General features: G+C 39.8%; 1 protein-coding gene across 4 annotated transcripts in view; it reads right to left on the minus strand.

Moving 5' to 3' along the window:
• dennd1b (DENN/MADD domain containing 1B) overlaps nucleotides 1–22,123 on the minus strand; it is a 108,511-nt gene that overhangs the window by 72,384 nt on the left and 14,004 nt on the right. For all 4 annotated transcript variants that reach the window (XR_013326475.1, XM_077717767.1, XM_077717768.1 and 1 more), the window contains exons 3-5: nucleotides 15,447–15,490; nucleotides 2,749–2,798; nucleotides 1,532–1,651 (exon numbers count right to left, since the gene is read on the minus strand). Coding sequence is in view for 3 of the 4 variants with exons in the window: in XM_077717767.1 (XP_077573893.1) it covers nucleotides 1,532–1,651; nucleotides 2,749–2,798; nucleotides 15,447–15,490 (214 nt within the window). In the remaining variant the exon portion in view is untranslated. The remainder of the gene's footprint in view (nucleotides 1–1,531; nucleotides 1,652–2,748; nucleotides 2,799–15,446; nucleotides 15,491–22,123) is intronic.

The raw sequence follows: 22,123 nt of genomic DNA on the forward strand, positions 1-22,123 counted from the left end.
TGCAATCGAATAAAAACTAAAAATAAGATGCCTATACATAATTTTGTTAAAAAGTCATGAAAATCCTACGAATGCATAATGAATTTCATACATCATATGTCAAACGAATTAGCATGTCTAACTCAGCGAGAGGGACAGGGAATCCTCTGCTAATTGGCAGCAAAGCTTCATGCATAATTATGGACCGAGAGCGTCTTTGCTGTCGCACCGTGGCAGTAGCGGAATAACGAGGAGCGAGAGAAAGAGAGACTATAAGGGAAAGATGGGTGGGGGGAACAAAAGACATGGAGTCTCTGTGTGTGTGTGCGTATGTCTATGTATGTATGTGTGTGTGTGTGAGGGGGGGGGGGTTGTGTGCTGATGGCTGGACACTATTTTTTCACAGCAGCTCATCATAACAGCGACAAAATCACGACTGTCCACCAAAAATACACACAGACACACACACACACAAGCTGTGCTATTTTCGCCATTTAGTAGTTTATTTGCTTCCTGCTCAAGTTAAAAATGGGTTGATTTTCAAGCTTATTTGTAAGTGCATTGAAATTTGCACCAGTGTTTTTTCTTAGTTGTCATTTAGGAATTGTTTTTAAAAACACATACACACGCAAAACACTATTAACATGTGAATTAAATAATAACCCTTTGTTGCTGTCTAATTGTAAAGAATCTGCAGTTTTACAGAGTTTGATGTTTTTTTATGACTGTTGTGATAAAATAAATCCACTTTTCCAATATCTAAAACTGTTCAACTTTTGGATAATTGTGCAGAAAACACAAGAACATTTGTGTGGGTATAAACTGCCTAATTTGCCTATGTTCAGCTCAGAATGAACCCTAAGGATAAGAAATAAACTGTCTAAAAATATGTGCTTCTCAGATTTTTCTTCTCATGAGATTAATAAATGCAGGGGAAAATAACAAGAAATCAGTGGCCCATATCAATTACAGTTTACCTGACTACTAATTACGTATTTCTGGACATTACGACAAAACTTGGATATAAAGTTATTTAAGTAAATTTTAGCATTTATATACACCTGATATGTCAAAAAAATCTGCAAAGATATTTGAATTATTGAGGAAAAGATTCCTCATTCTGTACATTTAAAATGGGTTGAAATTTGAACAATTAACTATGAATTCATTTTTTAATTTGTATTGCTTTTTCTTATGTAGTCATCAGATATTATTACATCACAAGCTAACACTGATCAATGAAAACTCCCTCAACCTGTACAAAGACTTGCTTTAAAAACTTAGCCTTGTTGATAAAATGTATTAAAAGTACTTTTAATAAGGAGATATCAATGCGATTACTATATGTCTACTAATAGTAGAGGTAAACGTGTCCATCATACTCTGGTGTTCCAATATTTGTTTTTACCTTAACTAGTTACATATATGAGAGAGGCAAAATCTAAAAACCTAGCTACAAACTAAATATAAAAGGTTTTATTCAATAAATATCAATCTCAATGCAGCATTGGAGCACAAATCTGTGTGTTGGGAGGTTGAGAGAGTGCATTACCTGAGTAGACATATGCAGACCCGACAACCTTGAGTTAGTCGACAGAACCCGAACCTCTGCTTGCCATTTATATCGGTCAGCACAAAAGTGAAGTTCTGGCCAATGTGACTCTGGGATAATCTGAAAGAAGGAAAATCATGCATAAAAAGAGGAATGACCTCAAAACAAATGGGACATTCAATCTTGAGAATAATGCAAACATTATAAATAATGATCTTGTTCACCTAATATCATGGAAATAGCATGTTGAAAAACAGAAAACAGCGAGACACAACACACAAAATAGAGACCAGAGGAACCGAGTACCACAAGATGGCAGCAACTCAGCTTCAGTGGAAAAAGTGATTTCACACTGTAACACAGTCTCACTCACTGTTTTGGTAATGGGAATGGTTATGCTGCCTTTTCCCAAGCCAAAAATTAAAGCCTACTGCCTTCAGGTTAAATGCTGGCCTGAATGTTTCATGTGTCTGAAAATGTCTGCCCATAAATGTTCACATTTTGGCAATGCATTAAAACAGCAATTATATAGTGTGTGTTTACAAGAAAATGCCAACTATCCTCAGGTTTCTTTTTTATAACTGGGAAAATCAGTCTTACATCCATTACAATGTAACTTTCAGAAAATTCTAAAGCAAACTTGAACATGTCAAAATAGTGTCTTTTTATGCCGTTTTTAATGGGCGCACTGCTTTGTGTGAGGAGAGCATTTAAGAGTCATAACATTATGACCACTTATAATACCGATGTGCCCTAATATTTAAAAAAATAACCTAGGAGGGCCTAATTTTTCCACATATAAATTGAACTATGGGTTTAATTTTTCAGTTGTGTATAATTGCACTTAAATATACAGAGTTGTGTTTAACATTTTTATTGAGCCAGTTAGAAGAATTGACACATTTCTCATTAAATACCATCAGAATTTAGTTAATCACATTTTAATGTTATCCTCTAAGAAATATATTTTACAATGCAATTGTATGAAAGATGCAGCTGTAATTTGGAGAAGTGATAATAGGGTAAATGTGTTTTTGTATGTATATTGTATGAAACAAATCCTGAGGTTTTTTCGTAGAAGTGATCATAAGGCAAATCGTGTTTTTTGGGTTGAGTGAGCGTATGTACTTGTGTTTATGGGGGTAAAAGTGGTTTGAAACCGAGATGCGGCAGCGCGGGGGGGTTGGGAGAGGAAGCAAGAGAGAGTGGAATCATACCTTTCCATGTCAAAGGGAAAGCAGAACTTTGGTATCGTCTGAAGCACCTCCTGAGAGAGAGCGAAACAGACACACAGTTTAGAGAAACACACATCAAAAAGAGAATACAAATACTCACAAGAGTATTTTATCATAAAACTCTCTTGGGCACTATCAAGTGGTTGAACAAAATGAGGATTAATGTTAATCACTTCTGATTACAATCAGACAAGTACTAAATAGTAGCTCCTAAATGCAGTTAATCCAAATGAATAGGCCATATCAACGACTTCACGTGGCTAAACAAAGTGGTAATGGTCCCTTTCTCCACAGATAGGCAGGGATTCTCAGTCCACAGCTTGAATAATTAGCAGTTAATAAGTTCATCGATTATGGGGTGCCAAGGGGAGATGAAAGGATGTAGAAAGAGAGGAAAAAAAGAGAGAACAGTGGGCTGAAGCGACGGTGGTGGCAGATTGTAGCGACAATGGGCTAAGCAGCTCAGAGGGGTTAAGAGGTAAGGGGGGTGGTGGGGAGTACAAGCCTTCAGGGCTTTACCTCCCAACACCTCCCTTGTGGCTTATAGGAGGAGGAAGGGAGGGTCTCTGTGCTCTTCAAGTAAAGTGGGAGGAGGGGGGATGTGTGTGGGGGGGGCACCTTTTTCAGCCCCAGCATATGGATTTAGACAGGGAGCAGCAACAGAGCAGAGCACCATATGGGGTGAACCACACCAAAACAGCCACACAGCCGCCCAGCACCGGGTTCAAACTCTGTGTGTCTATGTGTCTGCCCCTTTCTCTTGACTATCCTGGCTCCTAAAAGGTACGGGGACGATGGAGTCCTTTATACAGTCTGTGTCACAGCTTGTCTAACCTTTCTTTTAGCTACCGCCAAGCCCAGAAACTAATCCTGGTGACTCTCAATGCTCTGGCTTCACTCCGTCTTTCTTTATCTTACCATGTCTGCCAAGCCTGGCTACCAAATCCAAGGTCTGTCTCCTTTTTGTTTCTGATGAGAGATGTCCCAGCCCAGACTTGAGCCATCTCTCACTTGGTCTCTCCCTGTGCCAGCCCAAATAAACTGATCCCAAAGGCAGGTTGGATGTCTGCTGCTCCTACTGTTGCTAAGACCTCACCATGGGGAGCAATCACTGATCCTCATACCAAGCTGCCCCCCACCCACCTTAACAAACCATAAATCTGTCACTCCAGTACAACACACGCATTGTCACAGACACGCAAGCAAAAGCAACAATGTCCTATGACAGAGGGGGAGTTAGGGCGTATTGTGTATGATGTATGTGCATTTCTGCTTGCTTCAAGGACTTTCCACTTTTTTATGGATGGAGGGGGTTAAGCATGTGCATTTGTCACAGTGTACATGTTTTGGTTTACGGGTGGTTGGACTCAACTCACCAATATATATTTTGTTTGCATGGGCTCCAAAATGAAGCATAGGGTAAGGGGAGGGGAGGTCGGTGTTTTTCAGAATTTGTGATAGAATTGAGAAGTCAACAAATACAGAGAGCTGGGTGGTGGGAAGGTCTGTGTGTGCGGGCAGGCATGGGTTTGTGTGGGTGTGTAGGTGTCTTGGCGTGTGCGGCTGAAAAACTGTCACACACATCAGAGCTGCCATCGCTGTGTGCGTTTGCTACTATTATTAACCACTATGTACAAGCACCAATATGTTCCAGAGAGCCCTCCTTGGCGCACTGCATATGGTACACAAATCCAAACACACACACACTGGGACTCGCTTTGCCTGCAAATAAAAACATTTGACTTGCCAGATTTGAGAGTTGTCACAGCCCCGCCCCCATCAGGTAAGCTGCTCTTGAGTGACAGTCGAGGGACTGCCGAGACTCTGATCTCATACAGGACCATCGGGAATGTGCGCGTTTGTACGTGTGAATAATGTGACGTAGAAACAGCAGATGTGTGCTATATATATATTTCTAAGGGCTAAGAAACATATAAGATTGCCATCCTCAAGAATATTGACATCATATATTTACAATCCTACGTCTTAAACAGTTAAAAAAAACTGCTATCTTACGTCAGCGGGAAAGATCTTATAACGCCTTCTTTTTTATCCACCAATGTGAAGTGTCTATTCAAGGATTCAAATGTAGTATTTCTAGTTTCATTTACGTCCATCTTTACCCGTTCAAGGAATTAATGTGTTAAGAACTTACTTCAACTCATCCAGAGACAAAATATAAAATCATTTGCATTTTTGTGTTCACGTTTTACAATGAAACAAAAGCAAAGTTATTTAAGCAATAGAAGCGGACGTAGTAATCAAACAATGTGATCAATGGTTAAGCACAATCAAATTGAAATCAATACGTTATTTAATGTCAGATATTAGAATGTAGTTTTGTTAAAAAGAAGGATTTAGATTGAAATGTCTTGAAGGCCTCAACAACAAAATGGTTGTAAATGTGAAAATAACGTTGTATTTTAGATTGCTTTAGCGGACATGTACGTGGAAGTAATACTCAATGAAATAGGTACTTCAATCGAATCATAACAGCCTTTGTGCAAATATTATATCTCTGGCCAAAGACTTGATATTGTATTGTATCGTCATTGGTAATCTACATCTTTCCAAAATGTACAAACATTCCAACATTATGTCTATACTTATAGTGGGCTTCCTACACAGCATATGTCATCGAGGAAAAAAAAATACTCCTGCAATCTGCGTTATGTAATTGTTTCCACAATAGTAAACAAACTTGAAGATGCACTGAACTATGATATCTTACTATGAGTATTGTTAATTGTTGATATGAACATGGAACAAAAACATTGAAATCCATATGACTGACACATTTTTAATCAACAATTAAATATCATTTGATAGTTTTGGTGGGTAATCCATAGGTCTGAACTGACAGCTTGTGAAAGCATCACCCAGCATGTGATGTTTAAAACCAAGTGTCCCTGGTCATACCCCTTTATATTTAATCCAATTGTAGCTGTATGGCCCCATCTTATTTTCTGATAATTCTTGATGTACTTCTGGTACAGCAATGTCATGCTTTGGGGAGTTTTGTCTGAAAAGCACAAGCGAATAAATCTAACTGCCCTCATCTGCTTTGCAAATTTACTAAATCACACATACATTGGAGCAAACTCAGTTTATGGGTCCTCCCATCTATACCTGGCCCCACTGTGATGACGATATAAGGAATGCACAAAGGGTTTTCCTTCACAGTTTTGTGCAGAGCCCAAAGCTCCTCACAATAACAGAACTCGCAAATGCATACCCCCCTGTTTGCTATTTTCCCAAGACAATAAAAGAAAGAAGCAGATAGTATATTTGTAGATGTGCAAGAAGGGTGGCGGGGCAGTGAGGGAGGAAAGTGCTGCTAGGTTGGCAGACGCTGGTATGTGTGTGTGCTGTTTATCGTGAGTGGTGACAGGGGTATCACTCAGTGAGACAGAATGCTCTGGGTTTCCCCAGTGGACCAGACTGCTATCACCGCACCGCAACACTACAACAGCAGCCCTGTGCAAAATAACATGGTACAACAGGGAGGTGCTAAAACCATTCAGCAAAGGGAGGTTGCCTTATTTCATCTAAAAATCGGTATAAACTTAACTTGTTACATTATCTGTAAATGCCCACTATTTTAGGAGAGATTGTAGTCTATAAAAATTAACATTGTATACAGAAACTACTCTGAAGGATTTGTTGGCTACAACAATGTGAGCCCAGTTTGGCCTCTTCCTTCAACAGATTCACCCCAGCTCTTTGCTACTTAAAATGGGAATAAAATGGCAAAGAGCAGCTTTAAAAAGATTTTGAAATGCTTCATATAAACATTTTTCATAGTCAACACATTTGACTTGGTGTTTCATTTTGAGTGTGAACTTCATGAGCAATATGCACTCACCCATGAGCTTTCAAATACCCCATAGGGAAGTAAAAGAGAATGGTAAAGAATTGTGAATCCAAGGCGGGTGTGGAAAAAGAATGAGTGTGAGCTGAAACATGCTGAAAATAATCAAGCACGAAGAGAAAAGACAGAAGATGGGGAAGGCTGAAACAGACACAGAGACAAAGTGAATGTCATAAGTTACCACAGAAGTGATGGAAAGTTATTCAGTGTGCAGATACAGCGGCCAAAGGAGGAAGATAGAAGGAACTCAGTTCATGCCCTTCTCCCCTTGCAGCAAGGACTCTTCCCTTGAGGGAATCAGACTTTAAGCCTTGGCTCTGCTTTATATTCCCCTGGCTACTGCAGCCAGATCAGTCTTGCTGGCTGACCAAAGTTACTCAACCTACTTCAGGACAGTTCGGCCTCCAGAGCCTTCTACAAGGAAGTTGGTTCATGGAAGAATAGCAGTAGGCAAATTTGGAAAAAATAATTGGTTTACCAATATTACAGGCAACAAATATATCAAGTATTATATATATTTGAACACCAATAATGTATTTTCTCATATGAACAAAGTAGGTCACAAAAAAATCTATTATTGATTTTATGTATGCATTCAACAGAATAAGTGACATTTCTTTGAAAGCCATAATAACAAAATTAATGTTATTAATGTTAAATCACTATTTTAACAAAATAATGCTAAAAAATGATCATATTGATCAATGATATTGATCATTATCTTTGGACTTGGACACAAGAAAAAAAATTAAGTATTGGCCTTAGAACTCACGTAAATGTAACAATTTGGCCACAAAGCCAAATCAAGCCATTGTCTATTAAATTAATGACAGTCGGCATAACACTACCAAATTCTCACATCAAACCATAGTTTCAAATCACGCTACCTTCACCTCTCCACTTTCTCTCCCTAGCTCACTATTCTCTCTCACCATCCTTCTAAACCCAAGGGTATTTTCTTAAATTCCCCCCTTTCTAGAGACGCCACCTTTTTCCTCACCCTCACCAACACCCGTTGTCTTCCTTTGCCCCCCCTTTTCCCAATTAGTCTGTCTGTGCGCAGCAACCCATCCGATGCCTGCCCATCCTGCCGGTACTGGTCCGCTCCTCAAGCCCCTCTGGCTAACATGACAAAGAGAGAGACTCAGTATTCAAAAAGACACACTGCTTTAAAATGTCGAATGGTAGGGTCGACCTGGGTGCAGCTTTAAGCAAAATATTCAAATTCTCAGCCTTCCTTTTTTAAAAATTTGCATGGATATGCATTCATTTGCAGTGTGTAAAGGCACAAGGACAGCTGAGCTTTGGTTTTCAAGAGACTGAAAAAATAAATAATGCATAGTTAAAATGTATGATTGCATGAAATCTTGATGGCTTGGGCTGGTACATTAAAACCATAGTGGGAAATGAAGAAATGACAATTCATACTGCTGATGTGCAATTTTGACCAAACCTTATATTCCAATATAAATAAACTTTATATTGCAGTATTGTGTGTTTCCTTGTATGGCTAGTTTCTTTGTTAAAGAACCCCAGCTGCTACGACTGTTAGTCAATATTCACCCAGATTAAAAAGCAGATATGGCGTACGAACACGGAATACGGAAAAGCGAAAAAGAGCCACCTATGCTCATACATTGTATCCAGCAACCAATAGTAGCTTGTCCGCCAAACATCCTCAAGTGTGACGTTTGAAAATTAGATCAGATTAAATTTTATTTGAACCTTTTTTTAGGCAATTTGTATTCCATATTCATGATGGCATATAATTTAGGGTTTGTTGTGGATTTTAATGGAAAACATGACTCAACCATTTGAAATTATGACTTTTCATGTAGATTTGTCCAGATGCAAATTGGTTACAACTTGAAAGCTGGCGATTTAAGGATTGAACATGAACTTTGAAAAAAAAAAAATATTTGTATGTGCCCTGTCACAGGGTGGCAACCAGTTCTGGGTGTAATCCACCTTTTGCGCAACATCAACTGAGATCCAGCACATGGCTCAGGCACCTGAGCAGGATAAAGGGTGTTGAAAACGGATGGATGGAGTCTTTGTATTTATGGTCTCAAAGTAGAGTCATAACACAGTAATTACTGTTATGACATACCTTCTGAATTATTTAGAGTAGTTGACGATAGACTACATTTTGTTCAGTCATGTATAAATTAGGAACAAATCAGTTCTATGGGAATGAAATGGTCCGACACCGAAGACCCTTTACTCCTGGGTAATCACATTTTATTGGAGCCTTAGCAATGATTAAATAAAAACCATATTTAAGGTAAAAAAAAGTGCAGGAAAAAGCCAGATAGTTACAGGCACCGACAGTGAATATAGCAGAGAATGCAGAATAAAAGGAGCAGAAAAACAATAGGCAGAGAAGCAAAGTCTCCTCTGGCCGCTGCCGACCACAGGCCCTGCAGAGATTCCTTTCATTAGGCTTTAATATTATGCTGCCGGCTTGCCATTCTGACCTGCACTATGTGCCGGTAATAAGAACGGCCTTCAGAGCCGGACCAAAGCAACAGAGCTGCTTGAGATGGGGGTGGTGGTGTAGGGGGAGATGGAAGAAAGATGAGGGGTGCATGAGCATGAGCTGATGTGGTGCACTTTCAAATTGACACGGGGCGGGGGTGTTACATTTTCACATTCTCGCTCATTCCAACCAAGCTGCTCAGGGAGTGACGAGGGGGGAAAGAGGGCATTTTGTCTTTCTTGAGTTGATGAAATCCCTCCATCAGTGACCCCTCTGGTGTGGGGAGTCTGTAGTGACTAAAGTTATTTTGGTTAACAGCATCCCATGTTGCCAATATCATTCTTCAGTAGGTGTTGAAGGTGGCAGATTGATCTCCTGGCCTCTTCAAACACTTTGCCAACACTTGTCAGGAACACAGTAAGTGTGCATCTGAGTCTCAGAGAGACACCCATGGCTATACAATCAATTTTAAACCTGCACTTCCAGGCCTTTACCAATAAGAGTGGTGAAATAACAAACTTGAAGAACTCAATAGAAATTAAAAGGTGCTGGAAATTATTCAATCGGCCATCCTTTGTTGAACATACTTTTGCTCCTCTGCACACCTCACGGCCCAGTCAGGACCATTGTGGTGCACATAGGGACTTTAGATAAGAGTAAAACGGTTACCAGGTTAATGGAGCCTATTACACCTGACTTTGGACAGTAGACAGGGTACATATACATATTGATTTCAAGATCCATAAACAATTATTCAACTATTTTAATGTTTATTATATAGTCGACTATGAACAGTCAATTTTAAACAACTAGCTAGGGTAAATTGGCCATTGTTTCAGGAAAGGCTTGAAATAAACATTTCACAGAATATCTATCAAATGAGAGGAAATGAGTGCAAACATTTTTCAACCACTTGTACACAAAACTCAGCTGAAGTAGTAGAGATTGCAACCATTGCATTGCAATAATTTAATTTCAGACGCCGCAATGGATATGTACAGCATTCATGCTGTTGGGGGAAGGGGCAGCAGCTTAGAGAATAAATAAATTGCATCAACAACAACAGTGTGCATGATTTCGGCGCTAATACCCTGTCCTGCTTATGTCCTTTATACGCATCACAGATGGGCTCAGAGAGGGAAGAGTAGCAATATTATGCCTCTGCCGAGATCTCCCTCTGAATATATTAGCAAATGATATGGGGAGATGTCTCACTCCTTGCCACACTCATGTGCACACACATTCACATACACTGGTGGGCCAAGAGAACTGCATATGCCCAAACATACAAGCATGGGCTTCATTAATGAAGTGCCAGGAAAAGAGGAAGAGGCATAAAGAGGAAGCACAAGCGTGCACGCAAACGAAGCAGCCGGGAAGGATTTTCCTCTTTAAGCTTTCAGCTCCCACTGGGCATAGCTTGACCGTAAGAACCCTGATGTGGGTCTGCCTCTAACACATGGCGTAAGAAACACATGCCACCTCACACCTATCTAGATACTGAATGTACACAGTTGGCTCAGGAATGGAGCCTCGCTTCTAAACATTTGCCTGTGTATGTCGGATTGACAAATGTGCATTGAATGAACACAGAAAGGGTCGTGTCGGGTCAACGTTAAGATTCAAGATTAAAACGATACTAGGGATGTCCCAATCAATTTGCACCTGAGTCCAAGTGCCCTGATTATGAAAATCTTCTAATACACTGAACCCACACTACCTACACTGAAGACAGACTCCATAATCATTTACAGCAATTTTTTAAGTGCAAAAAAAATTCTGACAACCCTAAAACCATAACTGCCCAATTAACTCAACAAAATAATCTTCCACTTATCTCCTGGGTGATACAATTTAACCTGTATGTTTAATTCATGCACATTTCAAAGAGTGGTGACTAACTAACCAGCTTTTTTGACCACCTTAGCTTTATCTCCTCATTGTAATGTCTCCCCGCTCCATTTGGCAAAAAAAAAAAACAAAGGAATGAAACCTATAAATGTGAAAATAAATTCCTCCATCTGCACAAAACTTCCATGGTTATTCCCCAACTCCACCCTCTACACAGTGTTCAGATAAATAAATTTGAAAGTTGGCTGAGATTACAATGACTTTCCTGTTACTGCAGAAAATCATGGTCATAAACTTGAACGTCTACTTGTAATTTTGTGCTGGTCAACATTGGTATCTTAATTGGCATAAAATGATAAGTTTGTCCCTCCAAATTAAAATGTGATGTTTTGACTGAGCAAGAATATCAGACGGACAGTTTCCTATAAAATTCTTCTTAACATTAGTAATCCAGCAGGGCAGGCATCCCGTTTGTGAATCAGCTTTAATTGTTTCATCTGTAGTTGTAATCAGTACTGTTGCTGCTGGCAGTTCAACTGCAATTTTCTGCTTTGCTAAAGTTTACCACCTCCATTTTGGATGGCCACAAATGATATAAAAAGGACAGTTTACAATATTTTTTTTTAGTTTTTCTTGACTTTCTTATATGGTTCATCTCCCAAGAAGCAAGCCCAGAGATCAGCGCTATCAGGACCCACAAGCAACAAAAGGTCCTAGTTAGGCATCTAGCTCAGTGCTGGAGCCAAAGGCCAGCTTAGTGGGGCAAGACTGTCCATTAGTCAAGACCCTGGAACACCCCAGGGATCTGGGGGTGATAAGGGTAGAAAGAAGAATAAAACACTATCAACCCTGACACATAAACACACATATTCTCAAAGGCAAACACAGATCATATGAGGCCTTGTTTGACACTGCTGTCAGGGTGCAGTGAAGGGGAAAGACAAAACCCTGTGACACTGACAACATACACCGACACAAATACATGCAAATATATCACTGGTTATGCTAGAAAAGAGTTCTTTCGCATTTCAATCTTGGCAAAAATTGGTTAAGTAATGAAAATTTAAAAAAAACACTTGCACTATATTGGCTTGTTTTTAAAGTTCGACGAAAACACTAATACTCTGTGTTTTTATTTGGCTTTTAGAAGGTCAGAAGATGGGTGAGAAAGTTGGCTTTTTCCATCCATTGGTCTGACAAAGGTGCCTCATATGCTCATGAGTCATCTTTTGCCTTGTTAAGCATCCTTTGACTGTCAACCACAATGATACCACAATGGAGCGTTAACTCCATGACTGCCATTACCAGTCCCTAGCTGCTGAGGTTCTCAATTAGATTATTCTTCACTCTGAAAATACTAGTGGGCCATCTAGAAGTCACACCACACTGTGGTAAGCTATAATTAACTTCTCTGTGTGTGCATGCTTCTTTGACTATAAGTGCATGCTCAGTCTGCACATTTTTCTCTACAACTTTGGGATGATATCTGAGAGCGAATGGATGGATTTCCATCTGTCTGCTTCAACATGCAGGAATCTGTGAATCTGATCTAAAAATACATTTTAAGCCATCTTTTCCTCATTCTCCTTTTCACATCCCTTTCCTCCTTCGAGAACCAAGTAGCATCTGCAGCTGACCAGGACGCTAAAAGACTTTGGATCTCAGGGAGAGAAATATGATAGCAGGAGGGGAGAAGAAAAAGGGCAGCTTGCAAAAGAAAGAGGGAGCAAGCGCCTCTCAACGTCAGGTTTCCTCAGCACACCCCAGCGTGCCAGCCAGCCTGCAGTCTGTTCTCCTTTGAGCTTTCTATTCTACTACAGAACAGGAAAAAAAATCAATTCATATTTCCATAATCCACACTCCTGTCTGTCTGTATGTCTTTGCCTCTACCCCTCCTTCCATCCCTGTCCATCTCTTTCTCCATCTCTTCCTTCTCCCCTGGGGTGGACTAACCCCTCCACCCCGATCCTACGGCCTACAAATGTCATTACGCTGAGCAACAATAACGGTCGAAACAAAAGGGGGCCTTGCTCTGAGCCCCTCTGCAGAGACTGTTGGCTGCTGCTGCCATATGCTGGCCAGCACGAGCCACAGAAAGAGACGAAGTCTGGCTACAGAGGACTCCAGCCTCAAGCCCCACAAAGGAGGAAAAGAGCCTTAATCCTGGTAATGAGGCCAGTGAATACAGCCTTTATGTATACAGGGGAACGGGACAATCCCTCTGTACACAGCGTTCTAACTAGATGTCTTAAGGGCCATCTTATCCACACAAACAATCTGATCAACAACAGAATGAAAGAAAATTAAGGTTGACCAAAACTTTACTCTTATGGCAGCTGAACTGAAGAGATGAGGTCTGGGCATTGGGCCAGACACAAACTATCACTCTGTATCTTTTTTTTTTGTCTTGCAAGCATATTCAGTGTCTGCATCAAGCTTCCTGCTCAGGCCTTGTGTAAATATTGATTGAATCATTTTGCTTTATTCATCTCCCGTACCAGAAATCCTCAAAGGGTAGCAGGGGTGCATGGTTCTATCACCCTTAACCAGTTGCCAGCCAATCATAGCGCAGGAATAGACAAACAAACTTGCACACTAGCAAGCATACCTATGAGGAATTTAGAGTTGTCCATTAAGCCTACCACACATGTTTCTGGGTTGAGGGAGGAAACCAGTGAAAAACCAAGCAGGGATGGCCAGAACGGGCAAACCCCACACAAGAAGGCCAGAGCCTGTGATTGAACTCCTGTTGTCAGAACCGTGAGGCAGACATGCCAATTACTCAGACACCGTACCGCCGGTTTCGCTTAAATCATCACGTAAAAGCTTAACTATTCATACTTTTAATTAGCATTCCATAAAGAGGTAAATTAATCCAGCAAGTCCCAACCCAATTTTCACTGTGGTTGAGGTACAGGCTAGATTTTTCCAAATTTGCACTTAAACCTTTGCATTTACATTGTTAGTATACTTGAAATTTGATTTGGAATATTTCTTGGGGGGAAAAAATGATGCAAACACATTTTTGTCAGAAAAAGATGCAGTGCGGCATGTGTAAGTCACTATTTCCAGACTAGCCATTTGTTGTGTCTTTTTAAGTACGTCTTGAGAAAACGTGTTTATTAAATAGTGTGCAGCTGAATCCCCACTCAATCCCTTTTCTATACAGCATGTCATTCATGGTAGGCTTACAGGTGTGGCACAGTTTATACATCCTACAAGTCATATCAGATATATAACACATTGTCATAGCTCAGAAAAGCGGGGGGAATGTATGATTCGCGAGCCAGATATATCACTTTTGATGGGTGCATATGGCCCTTCAGTAACCTGCAAGCTAAAATGAGGAACCCGCTTGTGAGAGAGCATGTATAAGAGCTGAGTCCTGAATGCACCATAGGCACATCAGTGCTCATAACACTACCTCGACCGCTGCTACATTCACCAATGGGAGGCTTGCGTTGGCACATAACAGTGTCAATGGCAGTGCTTTAGTCAAAACTTTTGAAAAGTGTTGAAATTGCAAAAAGCACACTTCTTTTTACTTTAAAATTTTGAGTAATGGTTTCAAGAATTATATTCAGGATATGAATTGCTTTTGGCTCTCTTTATATTTTGTTCATAATTCAAACAAAAAATTGTGAGGAAACTGGAGCTAAAATGGTTTACACAAAAATAGAGAAAAAAAACACTAGTTTTGCTCACAATTATTGTACCCATGGAATCTGATACAGTCCTCCATGCTTAGTTTCAAATTAGAATGTCGCTACAGCTAATCAGCCTTTTGGAAAGGGTTAAGAATTTTCAAAGTTGGCAAAGCAAAGTTATAAGTTGTCTATTGTATGATATTAGTGAGAAAATGTAATGTAAACTATGCTTGCTTCAACTTATCCAAATTAATAATAGGGAGGGGATGTTTAAAATCTAGATGAAATTTTTCAAAACTGCAAAAACAATCCCTACTAGTTAATAGGGACAAACTGCCAAAATTGTACTTCAAAATAGCTACTTTAGGAATGGCATTAACCTAATAATGCTGTATTCGTGGAAAAAAATCCAGCAGACATAGCAAAACAATAAAAGCGAGAAGCTGAAGATAAAGGTGTGCATTCCTGTCACGGTTGCATGATAATTAGTGATTCCTCGGTTATTGAAGAGCCGCTCACTGCTTTTCATTACCAGCAACAGACGTGCAATGAGAAAAGGGAGACAGAGTAAGAAAGGGAGAGTGAGAGGAAATGGGAGCAGTGATGATGATGATGAGGAGAGCAGTGGTGATGGGGGGTCCACTAGATGGAAGGGTGAGTGAGAGAATTAGAGAAGGAAGAGATGTGAGAGAAAAGTGAGATAGGCATAGAGCAAGAAGTAAGGAAGGAAGGAGGGAAGAGAGCAAGAGGGCAAGAGAAAGTAAGAAAGAGAGAGCGAAAGAGCAAGTGAGAGAGCGAGAGAGAGAAGGAAAAAAACGTAGTGTGTTCCAACCTGGTCGGTGTAGTCCTGGGGGAAGCTCCACAGCACGGTTGGATCTAGAGGTAATTGACAGACAGCATTAATCAGCGGGTGAGAAACACATAGACTTTGCTAGCTGCCTCAGAACACATACATATTAATGAGATGGGTGGGGGCAAGGGTGGCTGCTGCGTCTGTAGACACACGCACACGGACGAACACACACACGCATGCATACACACCCTTACACACACCTTATCCTCACACAGCAGTAGCAGAACATAGTGAAAGAGAAAATGTGTTGAGGCTGTTTGTGACGTAAAGATGCAAATATATATTCTCAGTGTAGATATGATAGTTTTCCAAAATACACCCAATGATCCACGTTTATAAACAATTCTGCCAAAACATATTCCACTTTGTTTAATTAAAGAGAAATTGGTATAGTTCTGTCCCACTGGAGGATTATTTTATAAATGTTATTGTTTTCATTATATCGATTTAATATTAGAATAAGTGATGACACCCCTGGCCATTGATCAAAGTGAATTGGTAATTGGTCATTTGACATTCTCTTTGACAAATTTCAGAAACTTTGATATTTAATCAAATACATACTAACTAAATAATCAACAAGAAGGATTAATTAGCGTGAATTAATTTGAATAATAAATATTTGCTTCAAAGGCATTCACACTTAAAATAAGAAACTACAGTGCAAGTATGAAACAACACTTGCATTGAGTTGAAACCAGACATTTGCTAGTGCATTACTGCATTAGAAGACACAGAGATCATCTTGCTTTTACGTGTTTTTTCAGATCTGATCATGAATTTTCAATATAAATTTTTAGTTCTCCACTCAAATACATTGACTTTATTCCTGTTTGGAAATCATGATGTTGCTACCCGTATTTTATGGCTAGGGTTGAGTTAACATGCTTCCAAATGTTACAATACTTAATGGAGAGCGTAATTTCAACTTCAAATATAAAGTCTTTGGTTAAATCAAGATAGATAAAGGAATACAGAGTATTTAACATCTAACATTATCCCTCCAGTGTTTTCAACAGCTGACAGTCTTCTCAATATTCATACTCAATATAAAAATATCTTTCTTAAAGTCCCTTAATCATCTGAGGAGGTACTTTACTGGATTCAACAGACTGAATTTCCTTGATCCACCACTTGTAGTTCTTGTCTTTGTCAAATGACCCCAAAAAAGTGCAAAACACTGTTTTAATCCAATTTTACTAATAGCCAGTCAGTTAGTGATATCGTTTAGCTCCCTCCTCATTAATTTAGTTTCATTGTTTTGGTGTTTTAGTTGTACTTTACCAGGAAATCCTGGAAAAAGAGTTAGTGTACAGAACAATGGTTAATAGGTGTTCTGTCGGAAATTGCTCCAACACGAACAGGTGAAAAAACAACGTGTTACCAATGAAAAGTTGTTAACAATGACAAAAAGGCTTTTCCTTGCGTTGTTGGCTGTGGCATTCCTAAAATTGCCCACAAATCTTGGATAAATGATTAGTTTTTAAATTACTATGCTTGCAGTTGTGTAGAGTCGAGACACATAAATATAAAATGTTTACCATCCATAAGGTGCACCCTAAATAGGACATCCTGAATTGATGGCCACCCGGTCGCAGAGCACAAGGAGACGGACAACCATGTCCACTCACAACCATACCTAGGGCAAATTTAGAGTGTCCAATTAGCCTGCCATGCATGCTTTTTTGGAATGTGGGAGGAAATCGGACTACCTGGAGGAAACCCACGCAAGCCGAGGGAGAATAAGCAAACTCGACAGAGGTGGACCGACCTGGATTTGAACCCAGGACCCAGACACGCTAACCACTCATCTAGCGAGCCGCTCTAGACATTAGGGAAATGTATTTCCAAAGTGAATAGAAGAATAGGATGCTACTTAACATGCTCATAAATAAATTTTAAAATCAGGAGGCAAGCAGGTTGTAAAACAATACAGATGGTGTCAGGATTCATACTTGAAAGAAAGCACAAGGAAAGGAAAAATTGGTGACTGTTTGCATTGAAATCCATTATTTCTTACATAATACATGTATGTCACTGTTTTACTGCTTCATGGCAAGTTACTCAGTAAGCAGAGAGGATGTGTAGTTTTTCCTCAGAGCTGAAATGATTAATTATTTCAAAATGTTATGGATTAACCCATTAAAAATACAATGATCAGTAACAGTTTATCATGGGAGTATCTCGGAATTAAAAACCAAATAATGAGTCACCTAAAGTTGTATTCAAATTTGACCTGACGTTAAAAGATATATTATTTTCCATGTTTTTATTGCAATGAGACAGACAGACCCCAAATTCTTTCCCAATTTTTGGTTCTCCTGATTGTTTTGCATTTCCTAACCTTACTTTCTCCGGTTGAACGTAAACCCCCCTTGCTCTTCCCGCATTATTCTCTCACTCTCTTGCTGGGTGTGTGAAGGGCGCAAGAGGGGGGCCTGAAGGGGGTTAAGGCTGAAAGTTGAAGGTTACGAGGGTGAAGAGGACCCCTGTTGCTCGGCCCGAGGACACAAATGTCACCATGACAGATCCTGGAACGGGTAATTCATCCTCACCTCCTCACAAACCACACACTCATATCTGAATTGATTACAACGCTTCAGCTCACATTTCATTGCATTACATATTCAGAATACTTGACTGAATAAATAAAAAGATGGTCTCTATAATTAAGGAGGTACAATGTTTTATTATGCATGCATAAATATGGAACACAGTTGAAGAGTATTATGGATGTGAAATATAAAAATATTTTTTTAGTAATCTCATAAAAGAATTTAATTTACTGTTTATATTCACAAATTCATGTACTGTCACGGATTGACTATGTTTGCAATTTACTGTAGCTACACTTGAAAGGGCCTGACAATAAAGAGTTGAAAGGAATATTAAGTCTCTAAAAGTAGCGTGAAACTTCATGCATTTATTGGCAAATATTTGTCCCACTCAAATCTTTTGGGAGGAAATTGGGTGAATTACAGTAATTTTCTTTTCTTTATTAAAAAAGGGGTGGTTTAGTGGCACGGCAGTGGGTTTTTTTTCTAATGTAATATGTGATATGGTTTGTATGTACTAACAAAAAAAGAAAATTACATCCACACAAATACTAGCAATCGACAAAAATGCCTTGATTTTAAAACAGATGTCTGTTGGTAGTGGTATTGGTAGAAGCTAATATGGTAGGAGAAAACAACCTAAACAGGTATGTTAGGTGTGAATTGAATTGAAATCACCTATCTACAGTTGGATTACTATATTCACACCCTAGAATACGGCGATGGGCAAATGTAGCGATAAGTGACCATCGGACCTTGCCATGTGCACGTGTCCATATAAACAGTTTACAGTGAGACTGCAAGATCATGACAGATTGTTTTATGTACAGTAGCATGTCCAATGATCCCTGGGGCCTTCAGGCATGGCTGACCTCCAAGAGTTAGCAAGGAGGCAATGTGTAACCAGCCTCTAGCAATGGCACATTTAGGGGGAAAGGGCAGTGAGGATGGGTTTTAAAATAAAATAAAAATAAATCAATGCTTTGTCTATTCCTGAGACATGTGTCTTTAAAGTCAAAGGTCAAAAGTGAGCTAGGTGAGAGCAAGGTTAATAGGGGATGGGGACTGGGAACGTAGGCCAACCAATACGTGAGATAAACCTTATAAGTGCGCTGATGACAATGCCTCATTACACCTAACTCAGTTGAATTATTAGAAAAAAAACAAATGATAAAATTACATTTTTATGGGCTATATCTGCACTGGGAATTGAAAACTGTGCTTTTCTTTAATCGCTCTTTGACAATTGTGTTCACAATTTTATGCGTATTGGCACGTCCAAGTAGGCTAAAAATGAAAAGTGCTGGCATCTTCATCTTGGCATACATTTACGCTTCTTGGGATTTCCAAGCAAGGCAAAAAAAAGGAGATATTGGCAGAAGAGAATGGCATTCCTAATGCTGCTGGCTGGTTGAAAAATTTGGCACAAGATGCCATGTGTCAGAAAGCTCACACTGGCCAACAAGATTCCATGCAAAATATTAAACTATGGTGTGGATAAACTAAAAGTAAGTCTCAACATGATGTAGCAATGGTCATACTAATATGCCATATTGTTGATGGCGAAAAAAACCAATAAATATCACCCACAGTGTATCTCTAGAGGATCACCTCAACTGTTGAATGACCAGAATTTAAAGTTCTGTCAAAATCAAGAATAATACCTAACCACAAACCCAGTGAGAATACACATAAAGATAAAAGCCTCTACTTTATCATCGTCTATGCTGTGGGAATCAAATACAGATATGTAGCCCTTATGGCCAACCGCTGCTGTAAAGACATTTTTATAAAAGCACTTTTTTCACCTCATTCCACAAACGACTGAATATGTGTTGAGTGTGAATAGGGGGCCTGTTTGTTAAGGGAGGCTGAATCCCATATGGTGAACACCAGCTTTTCCAGTGAGAAGACAGGCTGTGAAAGCCAACGGCAGCCTCTCTCCATCCATACTCCAAAGATGAAGGGATGTAGCGCCTGCCTCTCCTTGTTCCTCCTTTCTCTCACTCCCTTTGCCTGCTTTCCTCCCTTATTCTTGGCCAAGGGTTAAACTGCTGCACTCTAACCTCCCTGGCAGTAATTTCTTTCACTCCATTTTTCTTGCATGCTTCCTCATCTGTGAGAGAGATTTATTTCACAGTATGTAGTGGATTAGGCTTCATTCGCATGCCCCCGTACAAAAGCATTGTTTTAGTAGCAGCCAAGACGCTGTAACAGGAGGAAGCTGCTGCTGGTAAGCATCCACAATATGGCCATTGTGGACATAGGGCTGGAGGGACCCTGCACCAGAGGATGTCTAGACTTTGAGCCCGCACCGATTGGGTAAAAAAAAGAGGGAGAAAATCCCATCAGGCAGTGGAGTGAAAGTTAACTAAGATACCCTGCTGTGAACCTGATGAAGATGTCAAGCCAACATATGGCAAAAAATGTCCATTGTCAGAAGAAGATGCTTTCTTCCCTCAGAGGGTGGCTAAAGAAGATCAGGGGGCGGGGGTGCAACCTAAAGGAAGGAATAACTGTGGTGGTCATCGCTTTACTTTTGGATCAGTACACTTATTCTGAGTGGAAGGAGGCCCAACTCCTCCACATGCAGTCAAAGGAGTAAGCAGATTAACGGGCATTTTTCAAAAGGCCTGCCGAAGGAAAACACACTTGGACGTTTACAACATTTTGGGGGGCTTTTGCCAATCAACTAGTCCTGCACGCAGTAAATGGCATTACATTTCATGCTGATTTAGTGGGCAGAGGTTTCTAATAAAGATTATATGGTCCTTAAATTCATTAAAAACTGATTGGTCACACTGGCTAAATAACAAATGAGGGCAAGGAAAGGAACTGGAAAATGTGTCAAAAGCTGAAGTAACTAATGTGAAAACTGCTTTCATTCAATTTGACTCAAAATTAAATATAACTATTTTTCTAAATGGTAATTCCAATCAAACTACTCCAGTCTAAACTGAACATGACCGAATAACATTTCAAAACCAATACTAGGTTAAAATAGATATGAAGGTGTGAACATGTTAAACATTTACAATTGAATCGCAAAAGATTTCAAAGGGTTGCAGTTGCTTTTCTAGACAGAAAAATGAAGAGAAAAAAATCAACAACTGGCAAGCTTCCCATGCAGAAGATCATGGCCGGAGGGATTTTCTAATCCACTTCTTCATGTATATCTGAAGAAAATAAACAACAGCCTCAGCCTCGGTCTCGCTGGAAGAAGACGAAAGAAAGAGCTGCATTGAGATGATGTGACCCTAATAATGCCACATTAGTTGTTTCATTTTCCCAGCGATGTGAGAAAACTGCTTCAGTGGGACGAGCTGAGGAAGGGAGAGGGGGCGGGTGAAACGGAGCAATGCACAGACAGAGATGGAAAGAGAGAAGTGAAAGTGATACTGTCTTCAGGCTAGTTGGGATGCAACCCAATTTCGCAGCTTCACGAATGAGTGGCACAGCATATGGACGCAACCTTTGTGACAGCCCAGCGTATCATCACATATCAGCGCTGATATTTTCAGTCAGATTCCATACTAGTGCAACATTACATCAATTGGGGGCTCTGCATAACTGCATTGCCAACACAACACAGCATGTATTTGGCTAGCTTAGAAGGACGTGACTATTATCGCCTGAAGCAAAACTTCTCCCACTAAACAAAACCCATGATGCTTGGCAATATACGGCAACTCTAACTGTTCCTTGCAAAGAGAGTATTGGACCACATAAGATTACGCGAGGATGGCAAGAATTCAAAAAAAGAAAAGAGAAAAGAAAATACGTAATAAACAAGTATGGTATGGAGCCAGAAATGAAGAGAACAGAGTCAAAAGCCATGCTATCAGTTGTGGATCTTATACTCAAAGGGAGAAATGGGATTTTGCATGGATACAAAACCATAATCTGCAAGCCTTGTAGGAAAAGGCTGAGAATAAAGAAAGCCTGAGGACAAAGTTGTTTCAACATCTCAAGAACTAACATCATAGACATTAAAGCTACACGAGTCAGCTATCCATGGCAAGCCTTACGCAGCCAAAGTATCAGCAGAAAACCACATTCAGCAAAATTGTAAGACACAAGGCAGTCGCTGACTACATCAGA

The sequence above is a fragment of the Stigmatopora nigra genome, chromosome 5 (genome assembly GCF_051989575.1).
Source record: "Stigmatopora nigra isolate UIUO_SnigA chromosome 5, RoL_Snig_1.1, whole genome shotgun sequence".
Classification (NCBI taxonomy): Eukaryota; Metazoa; Chordata; class Actinopteri; order Syngnathiformes; family Syngnathidae; genus Stigmatopora; species Stigmatopora nigra.